Here is a 19,553-nt window from a genome sequence, read left to right on the forward strand (position 1 = left end):
ACCCATCTTTGTGGAATTCCTCAGGCCTCTCCACCCTGTCCTGATGCTACATCCCAGTTCTTGTCAGAGGATGAGAACAATAGTTTGCTGAGTGTAAGGCCAACAGCCTGATCCTTTGCATGTTTACTTGGCAGACTATAATTCAGAGATGTGTACATGAGTGTGCAGCTTGTTTTTGCCTGCCTTGGATGTTCAAGCCTCCTTCCCCTGTGGGCACCTTCTTTTGCAGGACTTGCCAGCATGAGTGACTCATACCACTTTCTTTGTTCCAAGTTCATATACATAAGAATTTTATTTTTCCTCCAACTTCCTTATCCCACACTGCACTGACTCTTAACCAGGACTCCAGCTTAACTTATAACAAAGTACTGCCACCATTACTCCTCCCACTGAATGAGCTTCTGTTTGTGTAAGCAATCAAAAGAAGGATAAAAAGAACCGCCTACGGATAAAACGAACAATGCCAATTTTAGCTATTTAAAGCACAAGACGAAATCAGGCGCACAGGTGCAGAATCTAGGATTCGTGCCCAGCCATGCATATAGACATATTTGCATATGTCATAGGACAGAAAAACAAAACTGAATCAACCATTAAAACTGGCAGAGCTCCTTGCCAGCTGCAAAGCTCCTCTGAAAGGAAAATGTGTTTTTGCAATCAATGTGACTCTCCCACCCACCCCCTCTTCTGCTTCTTAACCTCTTGTGAATGAGATAGATGGCTGCTAGGCTGCTTGATTTCTGAGGATCTCTTTACAGAATGAGCTTTCCTGGGATAATATAGCCCCTTATCTCACTTCAGCCTCTGCTTGATTTCATAAATGTGTAAAAGGCATGTATTAATTCATTTCCGGAGTCCAGAGTCAAGCCAGCATGGTGTAGTGGTTAGATTGCTGGACTAGACCTGGAGAGACCCGAGTTCAAATCCCAATTCAGCCATGAAACTAGCTTGGTAACTCTGGGCCAGTCACTTCTCTCTCAGCCTAACCTACTTCACAGGGTTGTTGGGAGGAGAAACTTAAGTATGTAGGACACCGCTCTGGGCTCCTTGGAGGAAGAGCGGGATATAAAATGTAAAAATGATGATAAATAATCATAATAATCTGAGACTAAAGAAAACTGCTCTTTTTCATCTTAGCATATGTGATCATGTAAATACTACCAGAGTTAACTCGGATGAGCAGAGTTCACAATTCCATAAGTCATTCACAGATTGTTGTGTTTTTCTAAATTAATCCACACCAAGAGTGCCTTTGCCCATTCTTGGCTCATGCACCATCTGCACCCATTCCTTGGTCAATCAGACTAAGTGTAGCTGAAAGTATGCTACATTTCCATAAGAAATCTTGGTCAATCAAACAAAGTGTAGTTGAAAGTATGCTAGATTTCCATAAGAAATCCATTTTAGAACAACAACCCTGGGCTAAAATCTTGAGCTAACAACCTTTTGAGCGCTGGTTGTATGAACAGGCCCTAACATCACTGTCTCCAGGACAAAGATGGAAAACACAGCATAATTGCATATTATTACTCCGTTAATGAGATGGAGTATCTCCATGGACATATCTTGATGAGTGCAGCAGGGGTGGAAAAGAGGCCCATACAACACATTTTCCCCACATTCTCTACCATTTCACAATTGAAAACAGGGAATGAATCCAGTGAATGTAACTCTTGGTGGGACCAGGGACATGATCTGGCATGTAGTCACGGATCAGGGGACTGGGTTGACAAAACCCAGAGTGTAACTACGCCACAAATAAAAAACTACAAGGCAAATATAAATATGCACTGTGTTGTTGAGTATTATATAACTTCCAAGACACCTCTCCCATTTAATTGGGGAGCACAAGGCACACAGATAACTGACTATGCTGAACAATAAGGCCAAAGAAATTACTTTTAAGGATAACTGTTGCTTGGTTGTGACAGTTCCATTCATAGTTATTTATTCAGCTCTCCTACCAGTTTACATGTCTCCAGCACACGCACGCACACACACTGCAGCGACTCATGCCATCTGTACCAACCACATCATCCATATACAAACAATTCTCATCTATGCCAGCCAACCTGCCAGCCCACACATGCAAGCTTTGCCCCATTCATGCCACCCAGACAGCCAGACATCTTGCCAGCAAATGGAAATTGTGTTTTCTTTGTAGAATCAATAATGCTGAATATGCTGCAAAAAGCTAGAATCACTGCATGAAGTGAAATGAGTCAGAGCAGTATAAGGTGTATGCTGCTCTTAAGTATACATCTTGTTTCTAATACTAGTAATAATAATAGTAACCATCACATGAGCATGTGGACTGAGAGTCCCCTGTTTTCCCCTTAATGCCTAGTCTTTCTCTCAGACATTACTACACCCCAAGAAATCAAGGGTTCAGGCATGCCTAACTCTGCTGCATAGGTTTGCAGTTTTATTTGCATAATGAATTCCAGTTGCAAATCATGAATGTTCTGATTGCAGAAAGGGATGATTAATTCCATCCCCATCTAATACCAGACTCCTGCATATGGTACACCTTGTGAATTTAAGGTAATATTATATAATACTATGCACATGTACTCAATAATTATTTATTTTAAAAATATTTTTACTCCACCTCCTCCAGTATACTACTGCTCGGAGTGGCTCAAAACAATAAAATAGATACAAGGTAGACAGACGAAAACTAACAAAATTAACCAAATTAAGTAAACAAGTTAAAAGTCACAATCAGAATTAAGTTTCAAGTCACAATCAGAATTAACCACAATCAGAATTAAGTTTCAGATTAAAAGTTATTTTAAAAGCTAAAAATTGTGAATTATAAAAACTAAAACTGAAGAACTTACCAGATACAACTAAAGATGGAGCATTAAAAGCCTCTCTAAAAATATGTTTTAAGTTTTTTTAAAAAAACACTGAGGGAGGGAGCATGGCGAGGCTCTTCAGGGAGAGCATTCTAAAGCTGAGGGGCCACCACTGAGAAGGCCCTGTCTCTAGTCCCCGCCAAACGGATCTTTTAGTGGCGGGGCCATGAGCAGCGCCTGAGAGGATGAGCAGAGGTTCCTGGCAGGTTCGTATGGGTAAATACAGTCCAACAGGTATCCTGCCCCCAAGCCGTGTCGAGCTTTAAAGATCAAGACTAGCACCTTGAATCTAGCCTGGAAGGGGACCAGTAATCAATGAAGCTGCCGCAGGATGGGTGTGACACCCTTGAAGTGACTTGCACCCACCAACATCCTTGCAGCAGCATCCTGGACCAGCTGAAGCTTCTGAACAGTCTTCAAGGGCAGTCCACATAGAGCACATTTTTATTTATTATTTATTAATTTATTCAATTTTTATACCGCCCTTCCGAAATGGCTCAGGGCGGTTTACAATTCAAACAGAAACCATTAAAACCAACAACAATTAAAACAGAAATATAAATATGAACACCAATTAACAATTAAAACATCTTAAAAAACAACTAAACTATCAAAACAATTAAAACCCTGAAAACCAGGTTAGCATTAAAACCATTAAAACTAATTAAAGTAGTCCATGCAGACTGGACTACAGCATTACTGTAGTACAGCAAAGCATGAATGACTGAGGTCAGGTCCAACTTCTTCAAGTAAGGTCTCAGCTGGTGTATCAGCCATAGCTGGAAAAAGGCACATCTGCACACCACCGCAACCTGCGCCTCCAATAATAGTGTCTGGTCCAGAAGCACCCCCAAGCTGTGGACTTTGTCTTTCAGAGGGAGTGTGACTCTGCAAGACCAGATTTACCTCATTACTCAAATGATCAGTTCTACCAGCCCAGAGTACTTTCGTCTTATCCAGATTAAGTTTCAGCTTGTTTGCCCCATTCAGCTTCCAAGCCCTTGTTCAGAGCATCCACTGCCTCCCTGGTGTCTGCAGACTTAAAACATAGGTTGACTTAAAAGATAGCCCACACTCACAAATGACTTCTCCCAGAGGTTTCATGTAGATGTTAAATAGCATGGGGTACAGGATAGATCCCTGTGGCACCCCATAGGCCAAAGGGTAGAGCAGGCATCCCCCAGCACCACCTTCTGAGTACGACCCTCCCGGTAGGAGCGGAGCCACCATATAACTGTGCCCCCAAGTCCCAACCTGGAGAGACGTCCCAGAAGGATACCATGGTCGATGGTATCAAAAGCTGCTGAGAGGTGCAGGAGGATCAACAGGTCACACTCCCTCTGTCTATCTCCCAGCGTAGGTCATCCACCAGGGCGGCCAAGGCAGTTTCCGTCCGATATCCAGTTTGGAAGTAAGACTGGAAAGGATCTAAGTAATCAGATTCATCCAGGACTGCCTGGAGCTGAGATGCCACAATGCTCTCCAACACCTTGCCCAAGAAAGGGAGGTTTGAAACTGGTCGGATGTTATTCAATCAAGGGATTTGATGATGGCATTAATGGGAGAGTGCACAGTTGACCAATGATATGGACAAAGTGCTGGGTTTGGACCAGGGAGCTCTGGGTTCTAATCCCTACTTCGCTATGGAGCTCAGCTGGGTGGCCTTGGGCCAGACCCATTCTCTCCACATAACCTACCTTATAGGCTTGTTGTGAGGAGGAAAATCCCCATGTCCACTAATCTGAGTTGGTTTTAAGATAGCATAAACGCATAAACTGCTTTTGCACACTGGTGTGTGCAGTGGTAAACTGTAAACATAGTAAAGTATGAAGAGAAGGTGCCTGCTTAAGATAAAACAGCGAAAATCGGCTTTAAAAGTAAATTGAAACGACTGATTACGGAGATGGCAGGAAAACTGTGTCTTGGATCCACACACAGTCATAGCTCCCAAGGAAAATCCGGTCCTCGTCTGCAAGCACCGTATATTCCCTTCGCGTTTATACTTACTGCTGCTGCAAACACCGGAATACTGGTGGCAAGCAAGCGGGCTAGTACATAAACTGTGAATCAGCTCCAAATTCCTTTGGATTGCACCGAACGGTTAAAGAAGTATGCAATCGGAAGTGAAAAACAACTTTAAAAAACCCAGACTTTTCCTGGCTGCACTTTGCGTTGTTCATCTTGCGCTGTTTGTTCAACCAGTGAGACAAGTCCCTAAACGATCGGGAAGCAAGTTACTTTTTAAAAGAAGTTGTAACCATAGCATTTTTCCTGACATCTCCATAACGGTTAGTTGCTTCAATTTTCTTTCAAAGCGGGTCTTCACTGTTTCATCGCCCTCACAATCCTCAAATATTTAAGAACATAAGAACAGCCCTGATGGCTGGATCAGGCCCAAGCCCATCATCTTCTAGTCCATCATCTTGTTTCTTTGCTTCAGCTTTTACAAGATAGGTTTTACTGGGGGACTCAGTTTTTTCGAAACAAAAACTTTAAAAATAACATTCATCAATTTTTTTTTTGTCTTTGAATTCGTGCGTTTTGGTTTCGATATATATCCTACCTGTTCTCAAAAATAAGTCATCATTTGTTTTAATATTATTTCTTTGAAAATATAAAGTCTCGTAAAGTAAAGATCAAGCCTCAAATCAGGTGCCGCAGCAAAGTGGGCATGCTGATGCTCTAGAAGAGACTTTGGTGACTTGTCTGGAGTCTACGCAACAAATCCACCGCCAAACGGCTAAAAGCTGCACACAGCTGTGGGCATCGCCTACACAAGCACGTGCGCTGTCTATCACTGGCCTGTAGAGGCAGCCAGCTGCCACTCGGTAAAGACTCCAATCTCCAGAGTGCCCTGCGGGCAAGAGGCGGGACAAACTATTTCATAGGTTGATCTTCCTAATGTGTTCACTGTGATTGGCTTGTTCGCTCCCCTCACTCCCGGGAGGGGGGCGGAAGTGGCGGGTACGGTGGCCGTGATGGGAGTGAGGGAGTCCGCCTGTTACGGAGTAAGTGGCAGGGGTGCAGGTCTCATCCCGTAACGCGCTTCCTTGCTTCGGTTTTGGCCGTGAAGCGATGGGGACCCGAACATCGCGACTCCTCGAGGGCTCACGACTATGAAAGGCAGAGACTCGGCAGGGAGTTCAGCACCTGCCATCGCACGGGAACCGCTTGGCGCGGGGAGGGTCCGCCTAGGTGAGTGCGGGGCCCGTCCTCCGCCCCCCGCCCTGCCGCACCCCCGAATCCTCCTGGAAGACGCGTATGCTGAATTTGGAGCCTTGGCCACCGAACACTGGCGTTTGAGGGCTGATTGTGCAGGCTGACAGAAATGCACTTTGCACATGCTTCGGAGACCTTCCTTATTAGTGACGTACATACTCATGGGGTGAGAAGGGGCTTGTATAAAAGAGCCTTGGTTAAGATTAAGCCTTGCCTCCCGCCCCCCTACCCCGCTTTTCATTTCTGATTTCATGTTGGGGTGCGATTAGTTTTCCTTGATACCTATTGTATTCCTCCCTTCTTTCTTTTCTTTTACCCCCCCCCCCCAACCGCTCTGTGAGAAATATGCAATTGCCCATATGCTTCTGCTATTGCTTACTTGGTTTTATTAATAATTTTCTGCCTGTTGATGTAAATAGCAATACTAATGCGTGGTATTTTGTAGCATGTTAGGTTTGTTTTTTTACATGGCTGTGATGACTGCTGTTGTCGTCTATGGAGAACTGAGACAGAAAGAATATGTGTGAGAGACTTATTTGTAGCTGAGTGACTATTTCAAATTATGCCTTCCTGATTCAAGCTGCCCAGATCTCTGTCTGTTAGATCAGGGGATCTCAAGCTTGGATCCCCACACGTTTGACAACTCACATCATCTCCAGCCACAGATGATGGGAGTTGTAGTCCAACAACATCTGGGGGTCCAAGTTTGAGAACCCTTCTATACTGGCAGAATTCCATCCGTTCTTCCTCATAGCTTACATTCACACATCCCCCTGCAGCTCCTTGAGGACTTAATCTATTGTTTTAACCTGTGTACATGATCCCCTCCATTTCATCATGTAAGGTAGTAAAACCAGTAAGGGAAACTGGTAGTACTATGTGGACTAACTGTTAAGATGTTTTAATGATTTATTAGAGATGAGCTTCTGAGGACAATGGAATCCTGCTTTGCCTCTTATGAAGTGGGCTGTTGCATAGTGCTACCTGTTTCTCTTACTGGTTTTACTACAATAGACTGATATGACACTTAGAAATAATTTTAAAAATCCTGTAAGCATGGTTGGGCTGAGAGAGTGACTGGACCAAGGTTACCCAGTGAGTTTTATGGCTGAATGGGGATTTGAACCTTGGTCTTTGGGCACTCTTAACTATGGCATCATACACTGACTTTAACCACAAGATTCCTCTTGCTCTGTACAGATGTTTTCTATTGTGGCTGCTAAGACATACCATTATCTTCCCAGTTGCACCACTCTTCAGGAGCTCCCATGATAGTTCTCGCCTGTGACCCTATGCTACTCATACATGATTGTCGCTTGTGAAAATCAGTTCCTCAACACCTAAGGCTGCATTTGCACAAACCTTAGCAAGCAGTGTTGGGTGTTTCTTCAGGTTTTTTTTAGGAGGACACAACTTCTTTACTGCTCACATATTTCTTGAGAACAAGGGTATACCACACATTCTCTTCTTCCCTGACCCCAAGAACCATGTTCAGTAATGTTGTCTGGATATATCCCAGAGGTCTGTGCTCTCCTTTCTAAAGCAGCAATGCTTTCTGTGATGGACACAAACATCCTGGGAAAGGAGTAAAAAAGCCCTCCTCTTCTCTAACACTCACATGCATAAGCAGCTTTGAAAGAAAAGCTATTAATCCTCTCTGGGATTAACAGGATTGTGGAGTGTTATGACTTCTAAAAACGTTTATTAAAGTGAAGTTATTTGTGTTAATATGGTCTGTGCCTTTAAAGGATCATGCTTTTTATTCCAGATTGATTAAGCCCTGTTCTATACTACCAGTCATTAACATGGATTACTAACTTCGCTCTATCTATACACATGTGCTTGAAAGAATGGGCAAACTCCTTCCTTTTCTCTTGATCAACCTTGACTGTGAAATGGTCATGAATATGGAGTCTGAGATCTACACCCATGACAGATGCCTTTGTTTCCTTTGATTTATTATCCTAGTGCCCTGTAGTTCTGAGACACTTCCCTTGTTGCCTTCTTCCCGCTGTTCCTGTTGCACTTTTTATTCTTCTTCTCAAGCTATAGATCACATGCTCTCCTGAAGCCCCTCCTAATAATACTCTCTCTTTTCTCTCTAACCAGCCTACTTTTTCCTGCTCCGATGCAGAATTCTCAGTAAGTTTCTTCCACCACACACCTGCCCCTCCTATGATAATGACCAGGTTTACTTTTATCCACCCTTGATATGGGTGTGCACGAACCACGGCGCCCAAGTGCCCCCCTGTGTGGGGTCAGCACGCACATGGCTTCCGCACGTGTGCCATTGGTGTGGTCAGCATGGTGTTGCTGACTATGCAAATAGTGCCTGTGCATGCGCAGACGCCATTTGTGTGCAGGCAAATTGTGCAGGTGCTGCGTGGGTGTACTTGGGATGAGCACCACAGCACAAAACTGCATGAGGTGGTGAAGAGCAGGTAAGGACCTGCTCTCTCACTTCTTAAAGTTCCCGCTCCACACACCCCGCCCCCGCAGCACCAAACTGGTGCTCAAACCGTGGTTCATGCGAACCCTTAATCCTTGCAGCTTCTTCAGCATACTTCAACTCCTGTTCCAAGGGTTTTTTCTCTTTCTCCGATTATCCCAATTTGTTCTGTGGCCTCCATATTTTGTCCACTGTGGCTGTCTTCTTAAGCCATGACGTTAAAATACCCCATTCCCCGACTTTTCTTCCTATGGACCTATGTTTTGTGAGCTGTTTGTTTTGTGATTTGTTTGCTGCTGCCCTAGCCAAAAGATGGGAGGACAGTCGTGGGTAGCAGCTGGAGGAGAGAGACATAGCAGGATGTTTTTGTGGCTGGTAGGAGCTAACTGGAGAAATAAACAAATGTATATTTTTGAAAGTTCAAGAACTGGCGGAAGGGTATATGTCTGCCAGTTGCTAGCTCTTAGATTTGCTTATAACAGGAGCCTTTTCAGTAGAGGAGCTCCTTGCAACAAGTTGCCCTTTTTAAAGCATTACTTACAAGAACTCCTTGCAGTTTCTGTGTTTTGTTTTGTTTTTTAAAGATCTCTGCCGACATGCTTCTGAAAGGTTAGTTCTAAAATAAGTGAGGTGGGATAGTCTGTCAGTTCCTGAGTTCTGTGTATGAAAACACTAGGGCTTCGCGTTGTGGTGCAAAGTGGGTGGGGGAACTTTGTGTGCATACATCCCTAGGACTTAGAAAATGAAAGCAACTGCTAAACAATTGAAATTTTGCAGTTCCGTTCAGGACTTTGATCTCTGGATGGCTACCATGGTTTTTGTAATCAACTTTGGAAGTTTACCCTTTCTCCTGTGAGCTTTGATTCTCTCTCTCTCTCCCCCCCACAATAGTTATGAGATTACAACATAAGTTTTAAAGCCGTAGTATCTAAGCTGCAGTGAAGATGCATGTATACTCCCCCCACCCCCCCCAGTTAGTGAAGTGAGTGGCCCTGTGCCAACCAGTATGGTAGTGAAATGGGTGTCTTCTGCATATATGGGGAACATTCGAACTATGCAGGAAAATGTATGTATGAAAAAGCAAAAGGGTCAGGGTGGGTGGGGTGGAGACTGAGGGTTGTGTGGCATAAGGGTAGAGTGCTGGCACAAACTCTTAGTGGTGGCCATTAGACTGAAGAGAAGCAAGTGATAGCAGTAGGTGAATGTGGTGTGCACCGTTCCCTCTAAGAGGGATTCTCAGAAGTTGTTGACTACAACTCCCAGAAGCCCCAGCTGCACAGGCTTTTGCTTGGGGATTATGGGAGTTGTAGTCAACAGCTGGGGATTCTGGGAGTTCCCTGTTAGCGGGAACACTGGTGGTGTGGGGATTTAAGAGATGCCCAATTGATGGTGCTTATCCCCCAACCCAATTTCTTCCCCTTTCATCTACAGGTTAGGTTGTTAGCAGTGTTCCTTCTAAGTCGTGCACGTGTGTGTGTGCGTGCACAAGTTTTTAGATGTCTGTCCAGTTAATTTTAAATCCCACTCAGGTTCTACTCATTCTGACTGCATGTGTGCACACACTACCTATACTGCCGCCCAGATCAAACTAATTCTGCACCCAGATGGGATTCCCAGATGTTGTTGACTACAACTCCCATAATCCCCAAGCAAAAAGCAGTGCAGCTGGCGATTCTGGGAATTGTAGTCAACATCATCTGGGAATTCCTCTTAGAGGGAACACTGCACTGGTGGTTAGATCTTTGACCATTTCAGCTTGAAAGGGTGCTTCGGGGATAGGTAATTGCAGTTGGAAGGGAAAGCACTTCCTCTGATCCAAACTCACCTCTCCTGCCTCAACAAGGACTTCTTAAGCTGTAAATAATGCAGTCCCAACCCCCATGCCACACACACTTTAAAGGAACTTGGGGGAGATTGGGTTTGGGAGATATGTGCCATCAGGCATACATCCCCCAACCTACTGAGCTCTCCCATAAAGCACTGGAAGGATGTAATGTGCCCTTCCCTTGCCTGCAACACACATGCCCATGGTTCAGTTATAGCTGCTGGTGGGTGGGTGGGGGGTAATAGTCCCATCATGTATTCCCTTCCCTCGCTCCATGATTCCTTGTGGGATGCCCAGACCTGTTTTGCAGTTGTACAGTAAAGGCAGAGGGTGTTCTCTAAAAATATTAATCTGGAATTCATCTGTTTTTGATGTGTTAAAATACAACTTCAAAAGTTTAGGTTGGTAACCATTTCCTTGTATTTATATTTAAATGGATAGATCACTTTCCCACTTGGGGTTCTGTTAAAGCTGCAGTAAAACAGCCACTGTGGGGTGGGGGAACCCCCAGCATCAAACTTTATGTGGAGTTTATTTTTAGTGTCTGCTTATTTATTTATTTTTTTTAGGCTAGAAGATCTAGGCAATTGAACTTTTGATTTCTCCTCTCCCCCGCCCCCACCCCGTCTTCCATTTTGACATACTTGTGCTCTCCTTTTCCTTTTGAGGAGTTCAGAGCAGCATGCATATGTTCAGCTTCATAATGTCCCTTTGTACCATTCCCTGGGCCTCCGACCATCACTTCTGGTGCTTAACACTTCTGAAGCATCAGCCATATATTTATTGCCTCATTTTGTTCATCTGTCAAATGGGGATGGCTACACTGAAGTTATTAGAGGCAAAATTCTGTCAGGCTTTTTGATGAAAAGCATTCCATACACACAGTTCTGAAGAACTGCATCTAGCTCCAGGTACCCAAGGGGTTGGATTGGGCCTCTGTTTCTTAAATAGCCCCAGTGCCCTCCATGACATGAAATTGAGTGTTCTGAAAGCTGCTGTAATATAGTATTGTGGGCTGCCATTAAAAAGACGACAACTTAAAGTCTCATAGGCATACCTAAAGTAGTTTTGGGTCCTAGATCTGACGTGCTACATTATCTTGTCTGCACTTCTATAAATTGCATGGATAAAGATATTACTTATATGGATTTAATTCTTACGTGTTAATTTCAGCCTTGTGTATAGAGAAGATCTGGGTCACAAACAAAGAACACTATGTGCATGTGTGGGAAAGAACTGTCTGTATTGCTGGGAGTGCTTTGAAGTTTGCCCATTGCAAGGCTGAATGGACAAGCCAGCTTTCAAAAGTAAAGTGGCTTGCTCGTTCAGCCATGTGAGCAGCTGCAGTATAACTTTTAAAGACATTTCCAGAGGTACAGGCAGTTCCCTTCCATGTGTGTACAGCAGCTTCTGGAATGCAAATGACTTAAATTGCATAGTAGTGATGTATCTAAAGTGCCCAGACTTTTAGTGATTACTAGATTCCAAATTGCATGGAAGGGCCATGTGTGCATGAGAGTCTTGTATGTGCGATGTCCTATGCAGCACAAGTTGCTGAGAAGGGCTTGGCCAGTAGGCATGGTCCAGCTTCTCCTCTCTCAGTGTTTGGTATGCACATGGCGGGGATGCAGGCTGGGGGTGGGGAAGTCTACACACCCCTGTAGGGATTTATTTGAAAGCCTTTAGGCATGTCAAAATACAGCGACCACCAGAAGCTTTCAAAGAATTGCTTGCCTAATTTGATCATGTCTTGCGCACACTGCCATCGGCTCCCATCAGAACTGATGGAAGTAGAAAAGGGAGATGATTTGAGCCCCTTACTTCAGTGCACAGAATTGCCTAGCAAGGCAGTAGTAAAAAACCTGGTACAGAGATCTGGGTTCCCTGCAAGTTTACAGTGCAATGCATGGACACATTTCAAATGGATATCCCTCTCATCTCATAAATCTTTTTGGTATGCATTCAAGTCCCTTGAATGACTAGTTCATTTGGCAGAATCTCTTTAGAAATAGGTTGAATGACATGAGTGTGTGTGTGTGTGTATGTATGCGCGCACACACACCCCTCTCTGCCCTAAGGCACAGCTTAAATCAGACTGTTGAATCCTGTTTAAATTATCGTGCTAATCCTTTTATAGAGCTAGCTACATTCCAGCATCAACTATGAGTAGGCTGCCTGCTTTCTCTTTATACAGTGTTCTTTCTTGATACTTGTGAAGTAAAAGAAAGTTTGCCACCAAAACTCTTTATTACTCTTGAGCTTGAACTTGCAATCGCATTTTCATCCTTTTCCTTACGCTGCTTAGAAGTATTGGTGCATATGCTAGTTTTGCCAGGGAGTCATGGGGGTGTGGGCTGAGGGTCCAACCCCCAGATTTTTGGCAGGCTTCCTTGCTGCAGCGCATCCCACTTTGGATTGGTAACAAGATTGTTTGAGATGACAGTGGGCAGAAGTCCTTAAGGGACCGAATTTGACAGAGGCTATGCTGGTGCTGATCTCTTCTTCGGGTACTTATTTCACTTTGTAGTGAAATAAGTTATTGGGTGTTCAGGTGAATATTCTGTCTATGAAGGTTGTTATATTGTACTGCACATCTTCTGTGTCTCCCATCAGTTGTCAAAATTTGAAGGAAAAAGTAACATAAAACCAGAACTTGTGCGCTATGTCTATTCTGATGGCCACCTGACTGTGTCATCTGCTTTTTGAGAAAAATGAAAGCAGATTTCTGTGACTCTTGAGAAGTTGTCTGTGAAGCTTCATACCTTTTAAAAAAACAAAAAGCAAACTTCTATTTGACTGCTATACTGGCTCCGTTTCTTATGAGGCAAGTCGGAAGCGGAACAAAAGAGGGGCTTTTTGCAGATCAATTTAATGAGTCAATGTGACTCTCCACAACTGACCTGATTTAGCTAAACAAGGCTAAATATAGTCCCTGTGAAAAAGTGGAGATAATATGGGCTCCTAAATTTTTGTCTGTTTTCTACTGGCAACTCACCTTTCCTGTTGGGCAGTGATGCTCATAATGAATGCACTATCTTTGCCCTCCCGCCTCCAACAAAAGGAGATGCACCCCACCCCACCCCCATGTTTATGATCTCTGTGATAGTCTCTTCTCTCTCTCCCTCCTCTCTTCTGAATTTCAGCTGATTGCTATGGACAGTGCTATCACCTTGTGGCAGTTCCTTTTGCAACTCCTCCAGGAACCTCGAAACAAGGATATCATCTGTTGGACCTCCAATGACGGAGAGTTCAAGCTTCTGCAGGCAGAAGAAGTAGCCCGTCTCTGGGGGATCCGTAAGAACAAGCCCAGTATGAACTACGACAAACTTAGTCGTGCACTCAGATATTATTATGTGAAGGTAAATGCAGTTCCCACTTTGCCTCGGATCCTTAGCCCGCTTACACTCCAGTTGCTGTTTAATGAGCTTTATTTTTTCCTCTCATTCATTTAAAGGACATAGGTGTTGGTCACGCTGCTTTGAGGGCTCCCTGAGCTGAATAGCTCTGTATGCTTAGTTGAAGTGTGTTGAGGAAATGCGGTCATCTCCTGATGCAGCCTAAAGCTAGCAAACAGTTAAGACCCACCTCCTTGTTGTTTTTATGAAGCACTCTGCTTCTGGTGCTGTGATTTAGACTAGCATGTTCTCAGATTTTATCTTTCTTTCTTTCTTTCTCGAATTTGTACACCGCCCCAAACTTCTTTAAGTTTGTAGCAGAACCCACTACCATTTTCTCTTCCTTTATTCCAAATAATTTCATGTTGCATTTCCAAAAAAAAGAGAGTGCCCAGGAAGGCTTCATCCCCTGCCTCTAGAGGCATTGCTCTCCCCCTTCCATAATTGTTTTGTACACCAAAAGAACATCAGCCAGTCCTGGATAAGAACAGGGAAGAGTGATATTTAATGACCTAATAAATGGCTTGTTTTGCAACTGTCCTTGTGAGTTTACATGATAAGAATGTGAGTGCCCTGGAAGTACTGTAGTTATTTTCAAGTGGCATAGTGATCAGAATTTATGTTGGGAGACTGCTTTACTGGCCTTACAAATTAAGCATTTGTATTATGTAACTTTATAACATACATTTTTAGACTGAACTGCTAAATTTTAATAAGTATAGAAGAAAATGAGAGCCACTAGATATGGCTCAGCCACCTAATGGCACAGCAAGGAAGTAACTTGCTTAGGGAGCAAGAGGCTGCTAGTTCAAATCCCCGCTGGTGTGTTTCCCAGACTACGGGAAACACCTATATCTGGCCTCAGCGATATAGGAAGATGCCGAAAGGCATCATACTGTGTGGGAGATGGCAATGGTAAACTCCTCCTGTATTCTACCAAAGAAAACCACATGGCTCTGTGGTCACCAGGAGTCGGCACCGACTCGACGGCACAACTTTACTTTTTAGATATGGCTCAGGGCACTGAAATGGCTGTAGTCTCTGCTGTTCGACAGAATGTTTCTGTTCCTTATCTTCCTTTAGCGGCATCCAAATGTTACATAAATGTTCTCTCCTTTGAGTATTTAGCCTTGGTGCTGTTAACACTGTTTGCACATTGATACAAAAGTGTAGTGCCTGCCTTCATAACTTGGGCTTCAGTTTCATTGCCTTATGCACTAGTCACAAAATGTGTGGGTAACTGACTGAAGCTGTGCCCATTATGATTAAAAAGTTACAAAATTAATATGTAGTTTTAGAGTTGTTATGTATTTTGGTCCTAATAATGTAGCTTCAGAAGGCTTAAGTGAGTGTGAGCCTTATTTGTATAGGGATGGGTGACTCCCCCAGAATCCTCTCTAATAAAACGCTTGGTGTCCGTCCGTGGACGGACACCAAGCGTGCGTTCGTGCCTGGCCTGTTCTGGGCATGCCCAGAACAGGGCAAGGGAGGCACGAACGGCAGGACCCGGCGGCCATGTTGGGGCCGGGAGAAGGAGAAGTGGCCGCCGCCTACGCCAGGAGGAGAGCGCGGGAGAGGCGGCGGCGCAGCCGTGGCCACGGCCAGAGGTGGCGGTGGCCGCGACGGGGCAACTGGCGGCGGCAGTGCGGGTGAGGCGGCGGCGGGGCCAGAAGCGGCCGCCGCAAATAAAGGAGAGAGGCACCGAGGGAAGAGGCGGCGGGGAAGCTGGCTGAGGTGGCGGCGGAGCCGCCGCCGAGGCCTGGCGCCGCCAGTAAAGCCGGGCGGGGGGGGGAAACCTTGGGGCCCGATCCCACCATTCCCGTCCCCCCGCCAAATTACTAAGGGCCAAATTGGCCCTGAAAAATGCCGCCGCCGAACCGCCCTCCCAGCTGCCCGATCCCACCATTTGTACAGGAAAGAGGAGCTCGCCAGCAGAGCTCCTCTTTCTGCAAAGGCTCTTCTCAAACTGGCGCTTTGAGCGGAAAGGGCGTCCTTTCCGCTCAAACCGCCAGTTTGAGAAGAGCCTTTGCAGAAAGAGGAGCTCTGCTGGCGAGCTCCTCTTTCCTGTACAAATGGTGGGATCGGGCAGCTGGGAGGGTGGTTCGGCGGCGGGGGCCGAAAGCATTACTAGCGCCCGTTTTTCAACGGGCTAAAATTCACTTGTTCCATATAAGCTACTTCTTCAAAAAGAAGAGTGATATATGAATAATAATAATAACTTGTGGAACATAAGAACAGCCTGGCTGGATCAGGCCCAAGGCCCATCTAGTCCAGCATCCTGTTTCACACAGTGGCCCACCAGATGATGCTAGAAGCCTACAGGCGGGAGTTGAGGGCATGCCCTCCTTCCTGCTGTTACTCCCCTGCAACTGGTACTCAGAGGCATCCTGCCTTTGAGGCTGGAGGTGGCCTATAGTCCTCAGATTAGTAGCCGTTGATAGACCTTTCCTTCACGAAGTTATCCAAACTCTTCTTAAAGCTATCCAGGTTGTTGGCTGTCACCACATCTTGTGGCAGAGAATTCCACAAGTTGATTATGCATTGTGTGAAAAAGTACCTCCGTTTGTTGTTCCTGAATTTCCTGGCAATCAATTTCATGGGATGACCCCTGGTTCTAGTGTTATGGGAGAGGGAGAAGAATTTCTCTCTGTCCACTTTCTCCACATCATTCATGATTTTATAGACCTCTATCATGTCTCCCCACTGTCGTATTTTTCCTAAACTAAATAGCCCCAGGTGTTGTAGCTTTGCCTCATAAGAAAGGTGCTCTAGGCTCCTGATCATCTTGGTTGCCCTCTCCTGCACCTTTTCAAGAGGAGTATTTGCCCTCACAAACACAAGACATACGAAGCTGCCATACTGAGTCAGACTGTTCATCCATCTAGCTCAGTATTGTCTACACCAGGCCTGCTCAACTTAGGCCCCCCAACTGTTTTTGGACTACAATTTCCATAATCCCCAACACTGCCAGTAGCCAGGGATTATGGGAATTGTAGGCCAACATCTGCAGGAGGGCCGGAGTTGAGCAGCCCTGGTCTACACCAGGCCCTTTTGCCCCCCAGCTGTTTTTGGACTACAATTCCCATAATCCCCATCCACAGTGACCAATAGCCAGGGGTTATGGGAGTTGTAGACCAACATCTTCAGGAGGGCTAAAGTTGAGCACCCCTAGTCTACAGAGACTGGCAGCGGCTTCTCCAGGTTTGCAGGCAGGAGTCTCTCTCGGCCCCATCTGGAGATGCCAGGGAGGGAACTTGGAACCTTCTGCATGCAGATGCTGTTCCCAGAGCAGCCTCATCCCCTGAGAGGAATATCTTACAGTGCTCACATGTAGACTCCCATTCAAATGCAACCAGGGTATACCTTGCTTAGCAAAGGGCACCGTTCACGTTTGCTACCACAAGACCAGCTCTCCTCACTAAGACATTTCCATAGAGTAGTGGGGCTTCCTAAGACTGACTTATTGAAACACATCTTGTGGCAAGAAAGCAACCAGCAGTGCACCTGATGACTTAAAATTTTTTTTGATGTTTTCACAGAACATCATCAGAAAAGTGAATGGTCAGAAGTTTGTTTACAAGTTTGTTTCTTACCCAGACATTTTGAATATGGATCCATTAGCAGTTGGCAGAATCGAGGGTGATGCTGACTCACAGGCAGGCTTTGTAGACGCTAACAGTACTCCAAAGGATGTGGAGACTTGTGGGAAAGAGAAGCCTCAGCCCTGTGCAAAGTCCTCGAGCCGCAATGACTATATCCACTCAGGCTTGTATTCTTCATTTACTTTGAATTCCCTGAACTCCTCCTCTTGTGTAAAGCTCTTTAAACCAAACAAGATGGACAGTCAGACTGAGAAACTGGCAGAGAGAAAACCCTCCCCGGATCCCACACCTTCGGTCATAAAATTTGTGACCATGTCCTCCAGAAAGACCTCAATAACTCCCCTTGCTTCTGCTACTCAGCCAGCCTCGGCTATATCGACCTCCTCCACCCTTCCTTCTGGTTCAGATGAAACTCTCCAAGCCTTGGAGTCTCTAGTATCACCAAAAGTGGCTCCCACTGAAACTTCTACACCTTTGCAAAGCTTGACCACCAATTTCACCCCTGCATCACCTGCAACCTCAGCTTCTCCTACTCTTCAGGTTCCCACCAAGTCTCCTTTGCCACCTTTAAGTTCCAATCCCGATCTGGTTATAGACACAGACATATCGTCAGTGGCTTGCCAGGAGCTGGAACACTCTCACAATCAAGCTCTGGAATTTAAAGAACAGGGTTCATCCATACTAGAGAAGGGGTTTCGTCAGAGCCGCACTAGAAAGCCCAAAGGACTGGAAATAGCGCCCACTCTGGTCATAACTGGCAGTGACCCAAGTCCACTGGGAATACTAAGCCCTTCTCTCCCTACTGCTTCTCTTACACCAGCACTTTTTTCACAGGTAATCTTGTCTTCTGTTGCACTTAACCAATACCCTGTGCGAATACAGGGAGTTTGATATAAATATGAATGCTAATTTAATGCCTCTTGAAAAGAGGAGGGCTTTTGATTTGAAGACTAGACACAAGAGCAGAAATGTGGGAGGATGGGTATACAGTACATCTATGAGTTGGATATAGTTAGGTTCAGTGCCAGTAATGCTGAAGTGTGTTAGTACACTTTACTAATTTGCAAAGGATGGAAATAAGGGGTGGTGTCAATCTAGAATACTCAGAGTTGTTGGATTTTGTGGGGGTGGGGTGAGGAGAGAGAGAGGAAACTTGATAATTCTCTTGAAATCCAGGCTTACTTAGGTTGGTATTGCATGTTTGTTTCCAATAAGGACCAGTGCCAGATGTAACCGTCCTGAATATTTAACCAAGGTTAAGTAATTGGGAGTGAGCTTTAAGAACACATACTCCCTCCCTTCTAGAGTACAAATTCTCCTGGCCTGGTCTAACCATGGTTAACTGGTATGTCTGCAGCAATGTTAACCATAGCTAAAATAAACCAGTGTTCCTGCTTAACCTAGGATCTGAAACTAAATTTGAATTGACATTACAGAACCCGAGTAAAGTAGGAATTCTTGTTTTTTCTAGCTAGGGTTAAGGTTGCTGAAGATGTGCTGGCTAACCTGGGGAGGGAAATCTGACCCTGGAATAGAGATACAGGTGGCCCTCGTTATTCATGGGGGTTTCATTCCAGCCTACAACTGTGGATAACAAAATGGTGGATAATGAAACTTTAAGTCAATGGGAATTGGGGGTTAGGTTCTGGAGGCCCTGGAAAATGACTGAAAAATCATCAAAAAGACAGGCGGGAAGCAGAAATAAGGATGGAGCACATCACTGTACCTTGGCCACCTCAGCTCTCCGGATGCTCCAGCAGTGGCCCCCAGCTCCTCCAGTAATGCTGAATTGTGAAGTTTCCCCACCCCACAGTTGTAGTCCATCACTTAGCAGCACCAATCTCTGGCCTGGTAGGTTGGCCAAAGAGGCAGCACAGGATCCACTTCAAGTAAAAACACATGGATTTTCTTTGCTTCACTGCTGGAGTTCGTAGCACTCCATCTCCAGTCTTCTGTTTGGATCACAGATCAGATAGCAGAAGCAGGACCTGCAGAGGTAGACCTGCTGCCAGCATTGTCGTCATCATAACCTTCCTCCTCCTCAAAGCCGTGGAAAGTGGAGGTGCCGCTTTCAGAGGATGACTCCACAGCTTTGGTGCAGCTACCTTTTCAAAGTAGCCGGTGGTGGTCCTTTGCTTCCTCTTGCTTTGCAGAGCCAGGTAAGTGTCCTTATAGGAAGATATGTCTTCCTCTGTTAACTCC

The 19,553-nt window shown here is 45.1% G+C and overlaps 1 protein-coding gene across 3 annotated transcripts in view; it reads left to right on the top strand.

The window, feature by feature from the left end:
* Nucleotides 1-5,829: 5,829 nt before the first annotated feature.
* ELK4 (ETS transcription factor ELK4) overlaps nt 5,830-19,553 on the top strand; it is a 30,642-nt gene continuing 16,918 nt past the window's right edge. The window contains exons 1-3 of one of the 3 annotated variants that reach the window (XM_053244241.1): nt 5,830-6,246; nt 13,498-13,713; nt 17,289-18,185. In XM_053244241.1, coding sequence (XP_053100216.1) covers nt 6,190-6,246; nt 13,498-13,713; nt 17,289-18,185 — 1,170 coding nt within the window. In that variant the 5' untranslated portion in view covers nt 5,830-6,189. The remainder of the gene's footprint in view (nt 6,247-13,497; nt 13,714-17,288; nt 18,186-19,553) is intronic. The other 2 variants (XM_053244242.1, XM_053244243.1) reach the window with 2 other exon arrangements.

Source organism: Hemicordylus capensis, chromosome 4, assembly GCF_027244095.1.
Source record: "Hemicordylus capensis ecotype Gifberg chromosome 4, rHemCap1.1.pri, whole genome shotgun sequence".
Lineage (NCBI taxonomy): Eukaryota > Metazoa > Chordata > Lepidosauria > Squamata > Cordylidae > Hemicordylus > Hemicordylus capensis.